General features: G+C 46.5%; 5 protein-coding genes across 5 annotated transcripts; 2 read left to right on the top strand and 3 right to left on the bottom strand.

Annotated features, from left to right (window-relative positions):
• Nucleotides 1-900: 900 nt before the first annotated feature.
• Nucleotides 901-4,047, bottom strand: T069G_10034 (ankyrin repeats (3 copies) domain-containing protein; the record flags this gene model as incomplete). Its single annotated transcript, XM_056177244.1, has 2 exons — nt 901-3,759; nt 3,940-4,047. The coding sequence occupies 2 exons, from the start codon at nt 4,045-4,047 to the stop codon at nt 901-903; spliced, it is 2,967 nt and encodes a 988-aa protein (XP_056025722.1).
• A 3,427-nt stretch (nt 4,048-7,474) lies between these two features.
• Nucleotides 7,475-8,974, top strand: T069G_10033 (uncharacterized protein; the record flags this gene model as incomplete). The annotated part of the gene is made up of 4 exons (XM_056177243.1): nt 7,475-7,855; nt 7,901-8,431; nt 8,489-8,611; nt 8,657-8,974. The coding sequence occupies 4 exons, from the start codon at nt 7,475-7,477 to the stop codon at nt 8,972-8,974; spliced, it is 1,353 nt and encodes a 450-aa protein (XP_056025721.1).
• Nucleotides 8,975-9,737: 763 nt separating this feature from the next.
• On the bottom strand, nt 9,738-11,345 carry T069G_10032 (uncharacterized protein; the record flags this gene model as incomplete). The annotated part of the gene is made up of 3 exons (XM_056177242.1): nt 9,738-10,392; nt 10,448-11,243; nt 11,306-11,345. The coding sequence occupies 3 exons, from the start codon at nt 11,343-11,345 to the stop codon at nt 9,738-9,740; spliced, it is 1,491 nt and encodes a 496-aa protein (XP_056025720.1).
• Nucleotides 11,346-12,388: 1,043 nt separating this feature from the next.
• Nucleotides 12,389-13,537, top strand: T069G_10031 (annexin domain-containing protein; the record flags this gene model as incomplete). The annotated part of the gene is made up of 1 exon (XM_056177241.1): nt 12,389-13,537. One exon carries the CDS (start codon nt 12,389-12,391, stop codon nt 13,535-13,537), a length of 1,149 nt encoding a protein of 382 aa, XP_056025719.1.
• A 3,017-nt stretch (nt 13,538-16,554) lies between these two features.
• T069G_10030 (carbonic anhydrase domain-containing protein) lies at nt 16,555-17,215 on the bottom strand (the record flags this gene model as incomplete). The annotated part of the gene is made up of 3 exons (XM_056177240.1): nt 16,555-16,782; nt 16,850-17,027; nt 17,130-17,215. 3 exons carry the CDS (start codon nt 17,213-17,215, stop codon nt 16,555-16,557), a joined length of 492 nt encoding a protein of 163 aa, XP_056025718.1.
• Nucleotides 17,216-18,796: the final 1,581 nt, after the last annotated feature.

Here is an 18,796-nt window from a genome sequence, read left to right as displayed (position 1 = left end):
TATTCTGCAGCAACATCAACCAGCATATGTACCAATTTAGATGTAATCAAATGCACATACAACACAGCCACAGTGCAGCTTCTTCCCCCATCACGAGTCAATCAATCGTCGTCAGCTTCTAGAATTTCTTTTTTTTTTTACTTTTTCCCGCCATGGATCCCTTTTTCTCTTCTTTACCCAGTCTGTTGGCGCCAGAACTGGGGCAGCCCCCCCAAATGCGGGTACCAGGAGAAGGAGAGCGTGTTTCAAGTATTCTCCAGAAACGGCCCTCAGACCGGCCGGAAAAGCCGTCTGTCAGGAAACCAGAGATTGATATGGATGGGTTTCAGTCTCCTTGTGACAGCATTACTCAGCCGCTGCTGTGCATGGTAACGTGCAATGCGTGAACAGGTAGGGCTGTCGCTATATGTACTCAAAGTACCAGACATATTCAAACCCCTTATACTCAACGCAGAGACACGAGAGGATCGCAATTATATCTTCTGGGCACCGAAGAGCCTTTCTTTTTTTCATCTTTTTGGCAAAGTGAACGTGATAGGGCTTTTTCCAAATCGATTTGTTCTGACAGGTCATGCAGATGATGAATCTCGAGACTTCAACCTTAAATATTCGTAGAATACATGTATTCAGAACAGCATTCAAAATATTCATTGAATACATGGGTTCAGAGGAGCCTCCTTGCGAACTTGAGTACTGCGCAATATCATGAAGACTTTAGTAAATTAGATTACCTAGTACCTAACTAATGGCTACCATAAAGTTCCAAAAGCTTTCCATCTTTTTCTTACATCAAGATCGACATAATTGCCAAAATACTCAATTTTCTGGAGAAGCGTATCTGCCATCAATCAGATGGCAGATACATGTACCGAATCTGCAAATCAGCGGTGCGCTTGGCTCTCATCGTGCTATTTTATCGGCACGCAACAAGACAGCAATTCGTTCCTCATCTCGATTATCGCGTGCATGATCAATCGCCGTCTTATAACCTGCACCACCCCGGATATTCACATCCGCGCCTCTTTCCAGCAACACTTCCATAACTTTGGTATAACTGCCATTGCGCTGCCTTCCAATAGTGGCCCAGTGAAGTGCAGTCATCCCGATCTCATCAAGAGAATCGACGAAGCCTTTATCAGTGACCTTGTCTAAAAGCAGGCGTACCACCGCTTCCGATCCATATCCAGCTGCTAGGTGAAGAGCCGTCCGTTGTCGGGCGTCAGTCTTCACGACTGCATCGTCGTTACTGCTGTTGTTGTTCATTCTACCAATCAGAAAACGTACGACGTTCGTAAAACCTCGTTTAGCCGCGCAGTGAAGCGGCATCTGCTCATAACAATCTGTACTCAACGAGGTAGCGCCGGTTATATCATGCGCCAAAAGCGTCTCGACCACCTCAAGTTGTCCTTGGCCAGATGCACAGTGAAGCGGAAGTTGTTCTTCTTCATCCTTGATGTCAATCTTCGCACCGTGTTCAAGGAGGAGCTTGGCGACATCAGCATGTCCACACGCAGCTGCGCAATGGAGCGCTGTCTGGTTACAGTAATCAAGCTGATTGACATCTGCTCCTCGAGCAAGAAATTGTTGCACAACGCTCAAGCGGCCATGTGACGCTGCCTGTTGTATCGCCCCTTTGGTTTGCAAGTTGTTTTCATTTTCGAGAAGGGATACCACTTCATCATACCCATCCAGCCTCTGGCAAGCCTCGATCAACTTTTGATTCTCTGTCTGGACACTAGCCACATCACAGTTGCAACTTGAGCCTGCTTCGTGTGCTTCGTTTTTTAATGATTCTGATCCCGATATAATGGAGTACACTTCCTCAGCTGATGGGCGCGCCTCTCTAATTTCGCTCGTCATTCTGAGGCAAAGGCTGAGAATAGTGCGATGCCAATGTTCCTCGCCACATGTCAGATCTGCTTGTATTTCATTGATCCAATCGTGTATCTTACGTAAAGAAGGAGCGTATGCTGGACCTGAGACATCACGGCCGAAACGTGCACCAAGTCTGCTTGGCTTAAGTTTTTCTGACAACTGCGGACGGAGATGCTTAAACGAATGCGCGATTAGCATCTCGAGAAAGACTGCTCCCAAAGCGAAGATATCAGCTTGACGACCGCGAGTTCCTCCCTCGCCAACCTCAGGTGCAGCATATCTCGGTGTGTTGGCTCTGGGGCCCTCCGGTGTGGTCGTTGACGATGTTCTCCCAAGGCGCATCTTGGAGATTCCAAAATCGGCGAGCTTGACACTTCCATCTTTTTTCAGAAGAATATTGCCTGGTTTGATGTCTCGGCGCCTAATTCCAATGCTATGGATATAGGCTATAGCATTTGTAAGACATGCAAACCACGTTGAGATCTTTGCCCTTTCAGCAGGCGGTCTTTGGCATGCGAGATGCCTGCTAATGTCACCCTGTTCAGCAAGTTCCATGATGATACCAAAATATGGCCCTTCCACGTCATCAGTATCGTCGCCTTCAAAGGTAAATGCCATGGCAACTTCAATAACATGCTGGTGACGGGCATGCCAGAGTGTCATAGCTTCTTTAAGGCAAAGTCTTTTCATTCTCTCATCTGCACCTTCTCCGAGCTCTGACTCAAGATTAAATTTTTCCATAACGAATTGACGCCTTGTATTTTGAGATTTTGCCTTAACAGGCACGATAGTTGGTATAGTTGGTCTTTCATATTGTGAACTCTTGGGGATCTCGAAGGGAAGCTCGGCGGTGGTTTTGACCTCAAAATATTCAAGTTCTTCTAAGCCTAATTTTGGAAGATCTTCGTGTTCGAACCGATCACGGTCTGAGCATCGACTTGGTGGTACATCGCAGCCCTGTTGGTGATCATCATCATCAGTTATACGAAAGGCAACATGGAGGGGTAGTTCTCTTGGGTGCTTGGCAATGCAATTTTCGGCTCTGTAGTCCTCTGTTGCTTGGGTCGAGCACAAGTTCGACGGGTTTGACGATGAAGTCTCTGCTTCGTATTCGTCATCCGTTATCATATCCACTTTAGGTGTACGCTTGGTTGCCCCGGTCCTTAGACCCCCAGTTCCAGCCCTGATATCCCCCTTCGTAAAATCTGACTGGGGCTCGAGTGAGATAGCCCATGGTTGATCAAAAAGTATAGAGTTCAAGGGGTTATCGTGCGGTAACATCTGCGTCTCCCAAATGCCACCGTGAAACGCGCGTTCCCAAAAAGCCAACGGATGCACGAAGTCACACCCTCCCCTACGACAAGACATTGCCTTCAGAATCTTCGCCATACCATGATGCGAGTAAATCTCGTCTTTCATCCACTCATTCATTTTCAACCTATGCCGCGCAAATTCAAGAACATTTGCAGCAATCCCGGCTGCAATTGGTGTTGCGTATGACGAGCCAGATATGTAGATGTCTTTCATTTCACCAGGGTTGTCGGAATCCGGCCATCGCATCTTGATATTTTCGCCAAGAGTCGAGAGATTTAGTTCACTCTCGGGATCTGGTTTACTCTCGGGGTTCGGAACGAACCTCGGCTCATCGCCGCTCCCATCTGCGGCATGAACGGCGATGACTCCTTCTTTTCTGGCCGGAAATGCTCGTTGTTTAAAAAGCCCAAAGTTCCCAGCGGCAGCGAAGACAAGCTTCCGCTTTGCATCCTGGGACGAAGGTGAAAGTGTCTCAGTGAGCTCTTTATCAATACCAGAATGCTCCCTAGGGAGTAGTAGAGACATTGAGATAATATCAACATCACACTCTAGTACGGCCCATTTTATAGCCTGCTTTTTAATTAGCAAAATTTCCAGAAGGGATTTGAGAATTGGCTGTTCATAAATAGCCAGCATTTTCCCATTATTCCACCGATACATCGCCATGCTGTTTGTTTTGTGCTTACAGCCACTTGCAGGCTCGCTGAACTTGGGAATCCTTGACATAAAATAAAGGGCACGGAGTCATACCTCAGTAATGCGATGTAACTGATTGTCTAGCATTTCCTGCTTATCTGCTACCTTTGCAATGTAGAGCTCAGCTTGCGGTGCTACAGTAAGAAAGAGGCGGGCGACCATAGTCCCGTGTTTGGCCTTATCTTCAGTCGTTAAGATCCGAAGATGTGAAATTCCGATAGCCTCGAATACGTTGAGTAACCTCTGCTGCCGCGATCTCTGCGTCTTCCTTTCTGACACCAGTATCAATAATTGCTACCCGGACTTTCTGTCCAGGCCATGGTTTGACATCATCTGAGGGTGCCAGGGGACTGATGTATTTCTCAGTGAATATCTGCATGTCTTTCCAAAATTTCTTCTCGTGTAGACTAACTAAGTATCAGTAATTCTACATTAAATTTTTATTCAATGAGGGGATTGACAACTATAAGACTGATCTTTTTTCTTCATGTTTTCCGCTGTAAATAAATGCGTCGTGTAACGAGGTGAAGTGATTTGGATAATTTAATCCGTCCAAGACAGCCTGATAATACGAGGGCATTGCCTCCCATGTCGATTTTGGCAATGGGGGATTGCCAAGATAACTATGCAATGGTTTCACGATGTTTTCGAAAATATAAGCCTGAAGTCGTTCCGATCTGTTCTCCGCACCAGGTTCGACGTACCCAGCATGAACCAGGCAACCTCTCAGAGCGGAAATGAATTCCAATTCCCGCTCCGAATTGAAGTTGACATCGATATACCCCAGGAGACGGGAGCGGAGTTCTTCTTCAGACTCAGGCTCGGGCGTAAGATGAAGCCTTTCCCATTTGTGTATCTCAATCAGCAGCCTAGCGAAGCTCAAAAGCTGGGTATCATGGCGTAGTTTTTTGGTAGGCTTTTGAATATCCGACTCTTCTTGGAGGCGCCATGACATATATGGGCGTCTTTTATCTACAATCTCCTGGGTTATGGGATCCCTGAGAAAGAATATCCCGTTTTCCGTGTTGGGATTGTCAGAGTACCATATCGCCCTATTCCAAAGGCGACCAGACATATGAAGCAGCGACAGAGCCAAGTTTAGGCAAAGCCAGTCCCTATCCTCTGTCGAGAACTTCCCGGCGTTCGAGACACGTCGGATATCATAGGTAGACTCGTCTTGTTTTATCAGGCTTGTTACGCTTGTTACTGATGTTATTGGCATAGCCGAGGAACCGCGTTCGTCAGAAATACCAAATTGTATGGGGCGTAAGCTCTCCTGTGTGTTTTTCTGCGTCTCGAGATCTTGATAAGGGGGCTCTATGAGAAGAACACTCGCTTTCTTCCCAGCAAGTATGGAATTATTGATAACATTGCAACCCATCTCTTCTCTATAAGTTAGTCTCCTATTCAATCCGTCAACCAAAACGCCATATTACGGGCACAATAACATACGAACCTTGTAAAGGTGCATTTACTCTCTGCCCAGTAAGATCGCGCCCCATCATCTCCATTTGATAGGTACAGATCAAAGAAAGGTCTCCCTTCATGATCCCACTGACGCACAAATCCTGTTAATTTTAGCCGCATGATATGATCCCCGTTGCAACAGCTCAGCTGTGAAGCGAGAGTCGTAAACATGGCCTCTATGCACTGTCGAGTCCGTTGTGTTGACAGCTCTCCGGCGTTTAGCCTATACTCAAACAGGTCGTTGATTGAAAGTTCTGGTTGTAACAACTCAGATGGACCTTTATCGTTGACTTCCTCGTGATAGCGTCTGGCCAATTGAGAATTCAATTTCATGTTCGCGAATGATTTGGCCGATGCACGTATAACATCATCGTAGCCTAGACGTTGGGGACCTGGTTGAAGAGCGCCTTCTTGCGCCGATTCAAGATCTGATTGAGAATGTCCCCTCAGTTCTGAGGTACTATTAGTGAGAGACGTCCGGAGACCAGAAAAGAGCTTTGAGAGTTTGGGCATGGTGAAAAGCGTTAATGGCTAGACAATACACCGTTTTAGGTGATTCAGGGTATCAGGGAGAGCAAAGACTCAATCAGAAGAATAATTGAGCTGGCTTGGGCGGGAGGATTCCTGGTGTTGGGAGTCGTAGTCGTTTTTATTACCCTTTTAGCAAAAGGATATTTACGCGCCTGTGTGACAAGGTGCAGAGTATCTAGGCACAGATAGCGAGAACCAATGATGAGTCGGTGGTAAACACACAACCAAACCACTGCTGCAATGCAACAGCGGCTCGGGAAGATTATCACTAGTATCCAAATGTTGGCCAGGCTCCATCCCGAAAAGAACCCACGCCTAGCGAGAAACGTCTCGATCACTACTAGCATGATACCAATTTCAAAACTACTAAAGATAATGAGTTTAAAGGGGATGTCGATATTGAATTCAAGGTTGCCACTCTTAAAGGCATTAGGGGCGAAGGTAAGGTGGAAAGCAAACGCAGCAATGTCGGAAATATAACTTCGGCGTCATTGACACTCTCTAGTTTAAATCCACACAGAAGGACTACAACGATGCTCACCAAGCTGAAAAAGTATAGATCCTCTTCAAGTGATTGAAGTATTGCTCCTATCTTCTACACTATAAGGGCGAAAATTGGATTGGCGTGTAAGGCAAAAAGCAAGATGAAGAGGAACTGGAGATCGCTTTTGACAAAGTTGAAGAGATTGATAGCAAGGGAAATGAGCCGAAGGGTCACGAGAGGATGATAGAGACTAACAAAAGAAGTACCCAAATTACCTACGTGGCTCCCAAGGGATAGTGATCTTCTACACAGCAAGCACTGGCAGCATTATAAAGTGGTCTCGGTTATCTATAACTACCCGCATAAACTCATCTGCCATTCTCACTTTGAGTTTAGTAGCTACCTACCCAACTATTGAGGTTTCATTAAGCAATCGCTCTTTGGCCGACTTGCTACTCCATATGCGCCACTGCCATATTCTGAGATTATAGCTGTGATCTAGTTGAATGGCTTCCATATTGATACAGCTGTGAGCTCTAGCAAACTAGTTGAAACAGGCAACTTCCATCTCTACACAACGGTGAGGGCCCCAAAAGCCAAGCAACAAGGCGGTCAAGAAAACTACGGGAGGTTTCACGTCGTTACACAGTTTATATACTTGCAACATTTACCCGACACTCTAATCAAATCTATTGGCGAGCACGGTCTCATCACGCTCATCGGGTACATGTATGCACTATTAACACCCATGCAATGCTTGATTGACGTGGCAGTGTATTATCTTCCGAACTTGCTGCTGAGTGGCTAGATTGTCGCCGAACTTTGAGTCAGTAATTTACAACGCGGATAGTAGCAGCCTGTACGTCCTCAAATCAAGGAAAACAATACTTTTATTATTTGAGATACGTCCAACAGACGCGCTCCTTGCCCTGTGGCTTGTAACCCCGCGTCCCAGGAAGAACAATACTTTTTCTGTCAAACGACAAAGAAGCGTGTTCTAATCTCAGTGGCATCATTTCGTATTGAAGAAAAGGCCGTATACCAATCTTTATCATCATTCACCTGATCAAGCATTAAACAACAGCTTCTAGGAAGCGGAGAGCTGCCATGGACATTTTCAACCAAACCCTTTCTGCAGGAGGCGCCATTGTTAAATTCCTAGAGGCCTGCAGCGCCTTTTCGAGCAATGCAAAGTCCTTGAGGACTCGTTTAGAATGGGATTTGAGAGTGTTAGCAAATGTCCAGGAATACTTCCACTCGCGAAAGTTACATAACGGCGACGATGGCTTGGCTGAATATGATCAACAATTGTTGGACCGAACTTCCAGCTATCTCGACTGCCTTGCAGTTAAAGCGCAGCGGAGCCTTCGAAAGATGGAGAGGAACGGCTTTCTAGGAAGTACGGTCAACATGGCCTTGTGGGTGTCCAGACGATCTGACATAGAAGAAATGGAAAGGGAAATTTTCCATTGGACGGAAAGATTCGGAGTGCGCTATCTAGGCCTTCCCAAGGAAGTGATACCACTCATTCAGTCTGACCTTGAGCAGGCCCAGGGGGCGCCTCCAGTAGTCGAATCCAGTAGTAGGCTCCAAAGCTTCCTGGCACTTAATACGGCTGCCAAGGAGATTCGAGCTGGTCAGCTGTTGCTTGAGGCTCCGGGTGATCTCCTCTATGAGATTGAAGCCGCAGGAGATGTGTCTACTCTACCTCTACAGCATAACGATGAACAGCTCATCTTTTCAAGCAGAAAGGTCCCCGACGACGTTCTTGTAGGAACACCGGAATTTGAAGCTATGCAGACTGAAATGGGCGAGCTGTCTGCTGCATTAAGCTGCCTCAATCCAGCGATCACCGATGTTTCTCTTCTGGGCGTAAAATACTACTTCTACGATCCAAGACTCCATCGTTTCCTGTTTGCACATGTGTCGCCAGACTACATCTTCTCGATGATGACATTGGCAAAGTCAATCGAACTGGATCCTTTCCCCGCCATATCATATTCTCTTAACCACTGCTTCAAAATTAGCTACAAAATCGCGGAAGCCGTCTTTTTTCTCCACACCGCGAGATTTCTTCATAAGAATATCACTTCTTCAAGCGTTGTGATTGTCCGTTCACAGAATGCACACCAAGGGGAAGTGTTATCCCGTGATGACAATGATGAAGTGTATCTCATGGGTTTTGATCTGATCCGCGGGGAAGAAGCAGCAACATACCAGCAAGGGACATTTACCAGACACAAGGCTTTTTCAACGGTTCAATCTATGTGGGACAATGATGTTTTCCAGCATCCAGACAGGTTGCAGGGAGCAAAGAGTCCGAGATACATTCAATCCTACGATATTTACAGCTTGGGGGTCGTGCTTCTGGAGATTGGTTTGTGGAAGCCTTTGAAGCAAGTTGCGCATCACTTGCATAAGACGAACCCGGCCGAGTGGGGAAGAGAGCTGATGAAGATAACTCCTGATATTGGACGGAGGATGGGTGCAACGTACCAGGGAATAGTGGAATGGTGCCTTTCTGTATCGAGAGACCAGAACATAACAGATGCAGACTTCGCACAGGCCATACTAGATCCGCTGGATAGCATCCTCAGTGCCCTCTAGCTTGAGGGCTTCGTAGCAATATTAGTGTTTATCGTGGAGAGAAGGTCGCATCTCATATACACTTCTACACGCTCGTTTAGAATGGTTAGAGAGCCAGTTATAAACCTGAAGTTCAGGTTGAAGCCATTTTATACCTTGTATCAATTGTGTAATAAAAATATTTCCCAGCTACCTATGCAGCTTATCCTATCCACCAACCTAAATTTGAACTGTTCTGAGGGCCTCGACGGTTTATTTCTTGGGCATAAGTGCATTGAGATCCACGTTTCGCCACAGAAGCATAAATCTGAAACCCAATTTAACAATAAGTTCGAGTGAGCAGGAAGGGAAAAAAGGCCTGATAGCTACTTGCATCAGCCGTTGACGGTGGCGAGAGTCTGTCAAACTCATACTAGCCAAAGTCTTGGTAATGTGGAAACGGTTGAGGTGGGTAATATCCTCCGTTAGGTACATGTATATGTTTTCACAGCGTCATGATTGAAGTCGCCTCTTGACCGCATCCGGGAGCTCTGCAGTAATAACTTGCGCAGAAGTGCTCGTATCCGTTGTCATTTTTAATCATCGCTATTATAATTTCCCAGTTGGCTGGCAATAGCAATCTTGTGCCTGATATCTTAATTAATGTTTTTGGATCAGATGAATGAGAGTATATTATGCAGAGTAATCACATCCTGTTTTTTGCCAAGCTGTATTAAGTTTTTACTTCCAAACCCGTTGCCACGTCATGTCTTAAAGGCTGAACCAATTAGTCGCTATCTGAACTTCAATCTAGTGGTACATCGGAGCGTCGTTGGTCATCGGTATCATCATCATCCATAAGAAAGGCTGAGAAATTAAGGGCTAGTGCTCTTAGATGCTCAGCAACGCAGTGTTCGGCTCTCTCGTAATCTGTTACTGGTTCTGAGTGGCAGTTCTCGTGCGAGGATTCAGGATCAGCAAACCTCACGGTATGCTTAGCTTCGGAATTGGAACCGTCCTTGATTTCCCCGGCCTCTAGTACTTGAGGTCCAGCTCTGGTATCTCCCTTCGTGACTTTTGATTGAGACGTACGTAATATAGACCGTGGTTTGGGGCGAACTCCACAAATTGGACAATGTTTCAAGGACCTGAGCTGACGCACCTCACACCAATTGGCCAATTTTTGCCGCTTCTCCGTTTTGGTGTCAGGATGCAACTGCTCAAGATGCTCCATAAAGCTCATTTTCACCTCTTCTTCAGAAATAAATTCCGCAGCAGAGTCTGAACAACACAGAGAGCACTTCCACCTCAATGTATTGTACAGGCATAGTATCCAATAAGGCATGTGAAATTTATGCATATGGTCAATCCAATCTCTACGGTGCTCGAAGAACTGAATGTCCGACATGCAGTCCTTATGTATGCAGACATAAGGCTTAATATCTTTGGTAGCGTGAACTCTGTTGAAGTCAGCATAAAATTCCCATTGTTGATCTCTGCCAGGTGGGAACTCACATCCACTTATCGCCCTGCAACTCTTCTGCGGGGAATTCCTGCTTGCATATTGGACAAATGCCTTTTTCCTGTCCATTTGGAATTTTGGGTGCCCTAGGAAATGACATCATGCCAGCCTCAGAGATAGGGGGCGCGGATTTCTCGTCAGAAGTAGGACTGGCAGAGTCGATCCCAGCAATTTCCGTATTGTAGCGATTCACATCAATCGATAGCACCGTTAGTTGGTTCTCTGATCGTGCCTCGCCGTCTCGTTCGGCTGTCTGGTTTGCCTCGCCGGGTGCTGATTTATTCGACTGGGGAGATTTGCACTGCCCAGTGATAGTATCGCCATCAGCTGAATTGGCACCTTGCGGTGTCGACGATCTCATGTCTGGCGTTAATAGTCCCCTTTTCTCTCTGTCTCTTATATCGCACTCATATAGTATTCTAAAGTGTCGGACGATGGAAGTCCTAACGAGAGCTAGAAATAAGCTCTCCGGACGTTGCTCTAGAATCTTCTCCTTGGTAGGTATGAGGTCTTCTAAGATTTCCAGGGGCTTATGATTTGGTGCTAGCCCTCGGTGTCGAGAGAGGATTACCTTGGAAAAGGTTCTGACAAGCCTCTGAAAGTCGTCATGCTTCTTTGCGAAGACGATAGTCCTCATGATCAAGCGATACGTACCTTGGGATGTTAGAAGCAGGATGGCGGCGGCGGTCTTGTCCAAAATTCTCAAAGCATCATGGATGCCGAGTAGGAAGTCTTCAAGGGTTTGCTTAACAAGATGCTCGTTTTGAGATGAAGAGACTAATCTGTGTGCTATACATAGGTAAGGTCAGCTAAGACAAACCCAAGAAACTGCGTTATAACAAGCTGCGTACCATGAAATAGGAGTACGTTTAGAGCGTTTAGAAGATTCATAACTATTTGACGGATCTCATCATATTTCTCGGCACGTAGCCTCTCATCTAGGCTGGCACTCTGGCTGAACACACTCAACCTATTTGTCCAAGCCGTAAACAGCCTGGTTGTTACCTCGAACTCGGCCACAGAATCTGGTTTTTGCAAAATACATGACTCAAATAAATCCGAACATTTCTGTGAAGCATTCGAAATGCTTTGTGAAGGCTTTTCCGAGTCTAGGTCCATATTTGGGCAAATTGCGTAGGCCGCTGATGGCGGTGATAGTCTATCAAGTCCCTACTGGCAGTAGTCTTGGTATGTGGAATGTTGAATGGATATCAGGTGGAAATGGTAATGAGTGATGCGCTCCGTCAAATCTATATATATATATATGTATGTATTTGTGTATGCGCGTGTGCATATAGCACATTTTTTCACAACACCATGATGGAAGTCGAGCGATACGACAGGCAGCGCTCGCGATGAACCAATATTACACTGCGTCCAGTTGCACAGCATTCCCATCGTGTTATTTTACTGGAAGACGTATGTTTCCGAAACCGTAGCGTGGCAAAGCCTTTCTATATCTGGATAAATCCTTTGTTCGTGCGGTTCGCCAGATTCCTCTCAACAAAGGCAGCAATATCAGGGATAAACGTCAGCTGACGGGCGCCTAATAACAAATTTCATTGTTTTGGTGGACACTATGACATTATTGGATGCCTTGAGACAAGCTCAGCTGCTCTGTTCAAACGTTTGTTCAGAGTTTTTGGTTACATCTAACAAAGAGGCTACACTCAAATCGCGGCGCCACTCAAATTACACTGCTCCATGAAAGGCCCAAGACTGACCCTGGGGGTCTACAAAGTACATGTAATCTATCTGTTTTCTTTTTAATTGGGCGTTATTTTGTCTATAAAAAGATCAAGTGTAACCTAACGACCTCCACCGTGCTGGGAGAGCTATTACAGTACTCCGGGCCTTGGATTCCCAGACTTGCCCCTTCACAGCGCGAGGCAACTACTTCTTCTTCATCTAACAAATTCATTCCTTCATTTACCATGAGAGTTCCTATCAGGCAATTTGGCCATACAACTGGCCACCAAAGCCAGCAGTGGCATAAGAGCCCACTGAACCCGAATCCGAACCAACAACTGTCTAGACACACTCCAGTCCAGGACCTACAACGATCCAAAATCAATATACATTTGACGCTGGCTTCTCCAGGACACGATGAACGTCAAAACATCGAAATCACTCAAGCCATTGATAAGCTTCAAGAAGCGATGACAGGAGTGGGCTGCGATAATAGTACCTTCATCAGCGTTCTGACCGATTCCAAATTCCAGGATCCGCAAACTCTTCACCAGTTTACATACGACTACGACAGTCAAACCACGCTTAACCTAGCCGAGCAAATCGAGCAAAAAACCCAGGGCTTCTTCCGAGTCGCCCTGATGGCCCTCCTTAAGGGACCCCTCGATCATGACGTTTATACTCTAGAGAAAGCCCTCTCCGGTGAAGACGCAGATAAAAGGGCACTGAACGATGTTCTCCTCTGCCGTTCCAACGCCAATATCCGCGGCATCGTAAGGAAGTACAATAGTACTCCAGGCAGGGACTTGGTCCAGCTCATCAGAAGCAAGGTCGACGAAGATCTCTTCCGTCTCTACAACGTGATCCTCTCCGGCGCCAGAGGCGAAGATGCAGTCCTCGATATGACTGAGATTGACGTTAAAGTGGCAGAGATCCAGCGTCTGATTGAGGGTTCTCCCACCACCGACCTCACTCCCATCATCGACATACTTGCGAGTGCCAATGACGCCGGACTGCGAGCCATGAGCAGCGCTTACGAGAATAAGTATCAACGAAAACTAGACCATGGCATTGCACGGAAATTCTGCGGCAGTAGTATGGAAGATGCCCTGCTGCAGATCCTCGATTACGCAACAGATCGCGGGAAATCGGACGCGGATGGCTTGTGGAATGTGCTGAGACCGTCGACAAAGGATGATAGCATCTTTATATACAGGGCTCTTCGGTTGTACTGGGGCGGCACTGAGAGGCTCCAGGAAGTTCACGCTGCGTACAAGAAGACTTACGGCATGAGGCTGCTGGATAACTTGAATGGGTCTCTCTCCGGAGACTACAGGGAGTTGATGATCGCATTGATTGGGGAAAAGTCCACGTCTACCTACATGTACAGATAGTTGAAGCACTGGCAACAGGAAATGTAGTGCTATGTAATGGATCGCTGGTATTAGATTAGCTATGCTTTAATATCTTCTTTATACGTGATATTTCGCTCAATGTTAGCCAAGTATGAGCATCGCTGAACAATATCCAAAGATCAACCTATGCTTCCAAGCACATATAGTCAAACCCACCGGCTCATATGAGATTTCAGGTCTGCGAGAAATGAGTTGACCGAGTTGCTGCGCGTACTTGAACTCTCGCTACAGACGCGGCTTTCAACATGTCTAAAAAGAGGACTCAAAGCGTGATCCTTGTAGCCACAAGTTGGGCACATATACGTCCGGTCCTGTTCAATATAGATGCCAAATCCAGGCTTCCAGCACCTTGCGTAAAGCTCGACCCTTTGGTGGTAGTCTCCGGATCGACATCTCCCGATATGTAAGTGCATCATCATCCTGGAGACGCTGGGAAATTTATCGGAACATCCAAAGCAGGGGACCGTTTTTTCCTTGTATATCTCTGTGCACCAGTGCTAGATTATAGACACCATCAAGTCAGTTATATGTGTCTACACATTTCCTTTTCTCACTCTCACAACACATATGTTCCAGAGGTCAACGCACATTTCTCAGAAGCTCAGCACTCTTATGACATTCTTCGCAATCAAAACACTTGTGATGCTCTTCCAATTTATGTCTTTTCAGGGCATTTTCATCCGGAAGATGCCTCCCGCAATGGAAACAGCAGTTGTGCTCGAACCCCTAGAGCATGCGCGTCCTGCAGGTGTTGCAAAAGTGATGCGCGTCCGATAAATGACGATCCCACAAATCGGGCGACTGCAAATCGGCCGTACGTCCAGCTACAGCGCAAGGCTTGCACACAAAGTGCACCCTTGACATCCAAACATGATGTGTCAGCTTTACTCCAGAAGGGAAGTTTATTTGACAGCGGTCGCAACGATGGTTATTTTCGTTTCGTGGTTGTCTTTGCCTTACGGTAGGCAGTTGACTTTGTTCCTCGTTTGTTGGCTGGCTTTGTTCTACGGTTGGCGGTTGACTTTCTTCCACGTTGGCCGGCTGACTTTGTTCCACATTCGCCGGTTGGCTTTGCTCTGCGTCTGTTGCCTGAGTCTCTTCTGCGTTTGCTGGAAGGCTTTCTTGCAAGAAGTCTGTCAATTGATCCTGGTCCTCATATAGTGGTTGACTTTGTCGTTCCGCCCTCACCGGCTGATGTCGTCTTATGGCCAGTCTCTGTCCTCGCTGTTGTTGTTGCTGAGCCACCGGTGGTTGCCTATGTGCCATGCTGTAAAGGATCCGTTCACCTTGTTCCATGTTCAGTTGTTGTTGTTGAGCCATCGGTGACGGTCTATGTGCCATGCTGTAAAGCACCGGTGGATTTTGTTCCATGTTTGGTGGTTGTGCCATTGTTGGCTGTCTATGTGCTGTGCTTTAAAGGATCGAAGGGTAAAGCTATCTATTCAGACGAGAGAGATATGCAGTGTTGGCGTCGGATAGGATCGCTGAAGTCGGGTACACGTAACGAGCGGCGACGAAATAATCATGATGCATGCAAAGATCAAAAACGTAAGTGTCAATATGATGAACATGTGTATATATCCAGGCGGCGCACTTGCATGGTTTACGACAAACGTAGAAAGAGGCGTGTGCTATATTTATGTTTACCACAGCTGAAGCAAGTGTGACTGTACAAGATTGTAATGAAGTCTCAAGTAGGAGCAGTGGATGCATACCCAACTGCCTAGAGAAACACGCTTCAATGTTTGAGTTCACATTTGGTGACGATGATGAAAGAGAATATCCCACAATCTCGCTTTTCAAAGGTCTCTTTGTTACTATTGAACCTTTGGTGTCTGCGCAATGCCAAATATTATTATAGCTTATTCTCTCCATAGTCATGTTGGCTGCCAATAAGTAACCGATTCAGTTTTCGGAGCGTCGTAGAGCAATGCGCTCCTGGTTAAGAATATTAATGAGCCCTCTCCTCATGAAGCAAAGAAACATAGCCAAAGGCCTCTCCTTGTCGTCCAAGTCCTCCGCACACTCGTCGCCCTCCACGTGCTCTAAAAGAGTCCCCATGGTTTGGAACTCCTAGTCGCAAGTGGGACATTTGTAGCTGAATTGTTTGCCAAGATATGCCTCAGATTGGTCGCAGTCCTTTGCCCACCCGTTGACGTTTCCGCGGTGGATGCCTGACGGGCACTGACGGCGCTCCAGATGCAGCACCCAGGCGGAGTTTGTGGTAAACTCTCGATCGCACAAGACGCAATCGCAGGATGGCTCGTCATGTGTGGCCTGATGCTACTCGATGTCAGTCCTTTCATCCGGGTAGCGAGTTTTGTTCGGGGGGTGGAACAGACGTCCAACAGATCCAAGTTACAACTAAAGGATTTGCCACATTCCAAACACTTCTGATGGACGTATACTTCATGCTTTTCGAGGTCTTCGCGGTTTATGAAGCCTAAATGGCATAACGAGCACGTGGCATGGTTCTGTTCCAAGTGAGCATGGAGTTGATCGTGCGTGAGAAAGGCGCCTGAAGGAGAGCAAGAAATGCAGCTAAAGTGAGAATGAGGAAATTCAGAAATATGCCACTTGTAGTCTTCTTCAGAATCGAAAGATATGCGGCAAGTATAACAGAACTAGAATTGGGAGCCAGACATCTTTACGATTGTGATTTGTTGTGTTCTGTCTTGCGTCTGGTGGTTTGAGCGCGAGGCAAAACACATGACGTGGACAGATTCTAGATGAGGGAATCGCGATGCTGCAAGATGGCATGTAGCAACAGACGGGAGTTACTTATGTCACTCTGAGTTTAAATTGCAAGCGCCATTGAAGAGTATTACAGCCCATGTCAAGTGCACATGTATGCACTTCTCAAGCGACATCAAAGGGTATATTGATCAACAGCCTTGGTGATGCATCAAAAAGGGGAAAACTCGAAAAGAAAACACTGAGATATACTGGTGGTAGGTATTAATCTACATATAATTTGCCTCTACACGTACATGCGTTTAAATATCAACCTTGTTAATCTTGCCCGTCTTGACATCAAAAATGTAGCCCGAAATAGGCACGTTCTTGATCGCAGCATTCTTCCTCAAAAGCTCAACATCGGTCTTGACGCTCTTCTGCAGGTCTTGGATGGTCAAGAATGCAACGTGGCTGACGTCCTCGCCAGTGTTCTTCTTGACAGTGTTGCGGAATTCCTCCTCGTGGATGAGAAGCATGCCGCAGTCGGTCTTATAGAATAATTTGTCAGCTAGCCAATTCTATCTGCATCAAAGCTTCGAGAAGGACAATTCATACGTGGTGGATAACAACGACTTCTTCGGTCCCCAGAGCTTGCTGAGAAATGATCAAAGAGCGCAGTGCCTCGGCAGCTCGTCCTCCAGCATTGCGGTAAACGTGGGCGTGGCCTTCTTCCAGGCCGAGGAACTTGGCTGGGTCCAGACGAGCGTCCATGCAAGTCAGAACAAAAACCTTTCTAAATATCTCATCTCATATTAGCAACTCATGAGAATCCTAAAATTGCTGTGTAGAAAAGATGGGTTGCTGTAGAGAACAATGAAGCTGGGTCGAAACGCACCGGCCCGGAGGCATAGGCAGGTCGGCCTTGTCAAACGTAGCAACATATTGCTGGTTGGCAACTTCAAACTCGCTGGCGACGGTCATTTTCGATAGTGTGCTTTTGCTGAATAAGGTGATAGAAGGAGAAATGCAATGTCTTGAAGACTATTCTGATATGGCTTGTAGATGAAGAGAACCTCACTTGGAGCAAACGGTTCCCTTTTATACATGTATTCTCCCAGCAGATAAGATATAAGTGCTCATGATGCAGCCCCCATGACGTCTCAAAACAGGTAGATCTAAACAAGGCGCATCTCCAGCATCATCTCGGCCTGGCCTGCCTGCCCCCACACTCGATATGAATCTCACAATATTGGAAACTTTGACAAGGGCACTGCTATCCTCATCAAGTTAAAAAATTCGCAATTCATTGAAAATGTGTCGCAATGCAGCCTCACTGCGGGGAAGCTCTTCCGTCTACAGCCACTGAGATGGAGCGCTACGGTCAAAAGAGGTGCAGTAGTCCGCGATCGAAGCGGGATGATTAGAAACCCGAACAGTGTCAAAGAAAAACGCCGCGATTCTCAGCCGTGTAAGAGATGCGACAGCCCGCGAAGGAGTCACCAAGTTGCCTGTTTCGAGAGCCGAGAGCCCGTAGGTTTAGATCGGTGTCAACGTTTGAGATGGAGCAACTGAGACAAGCATCCAATGGCAATATTTCGGAGGAGTCGCAAAGTGTTGCTAGTTGAGAGATAATTAATGGCGGTGATGGATTTGAAAGACAAGTTGCTTTCTAAGCAGAGTATTGATGAGAAATTAATTGCATGTTCTCGAGGTTTGCAGGAGGAAACGAGAATGAAATTGTATCATGCTGATGCTTCATGTTGGAGATGCGCGCGCAAAGAACTGCTGTGAGGAGAGTCAGTTGGCTCAACTAACTAGGTCAAGGCCAGGGGTTAAGAGATTCGGCAAGTCATTGCTGGTCGATTCAAGGTTGATTCAAGGCTGCGGAAGCTAGTTGGTTGAGGCTCCAAGCTGTGAAGCGGGTTCGCAGACTCTTTCCGCAGCTGTAACGCTCGGTGTTGAGAATTGCAGGGTAAATCAATGCGAGGCGAGTAGGTGAATCAATGGATTAATAATGGTAAATAGATGGCGAGTTAAGACAAATCATTGTTAAGAGTGCAGCCTGTGTAGTATTTATGAAAACTCCTTTTAAAAAATCCGTTAGTTTTGACTTGGTCAGCAGGTGCCAGATGATATAAAACCTAAAGTCAGCTCATTTACATCTTTGATCCTTCTGTTCATCCTGCACCATTTCGGCAGCTGATTGCGAGAGTTGTAAGCTTTTGTCTGATGAACTAAGCCGCAGAATATGATGACATAATGAGAGTCAGAGATGTGGCTGTGCAAGGAGCTTCTCTTCTAACAATTTGGTTGACAAAAGCAGCATGAGCCACAGCACGAGCCACATGACGTCACCTCTAGATTCCAAATCAGCCACAAAGAATCCTGATGTTTCCAGCGACTTCGGGCGGTCAGACAGGCGGTGTTACAGCGGTTGCATGGACCCGATGTACTCTCCCATAGTAAAAGACTAGCGGCGATACAAGTTGCGGCACGGAGATCCCGCTTACCTCGCTGTAAATTCCTCAATTTGTCGCACCTGTATTACAGAGTATGAGTATT

This window comes from Trichoderma breve, chromosome 6, assembly GCF_028502605.1.
Source record: "Trichoderma breve strain T069 chromosome 6, whole genome shotgun sequence".
Taxonomy (NCBI): domain Eukaryota; kingdom Fungi; phylum Ascomycota; class Sordariomycetes; order Hypocreales; family Hypocreaceae; genus Trichoderma; species Trichoderma breve.
Note: the sequence above shows the minus strand (reverse complement) of the source record. Positions and strands in the feature narration are given on the sequence as shown.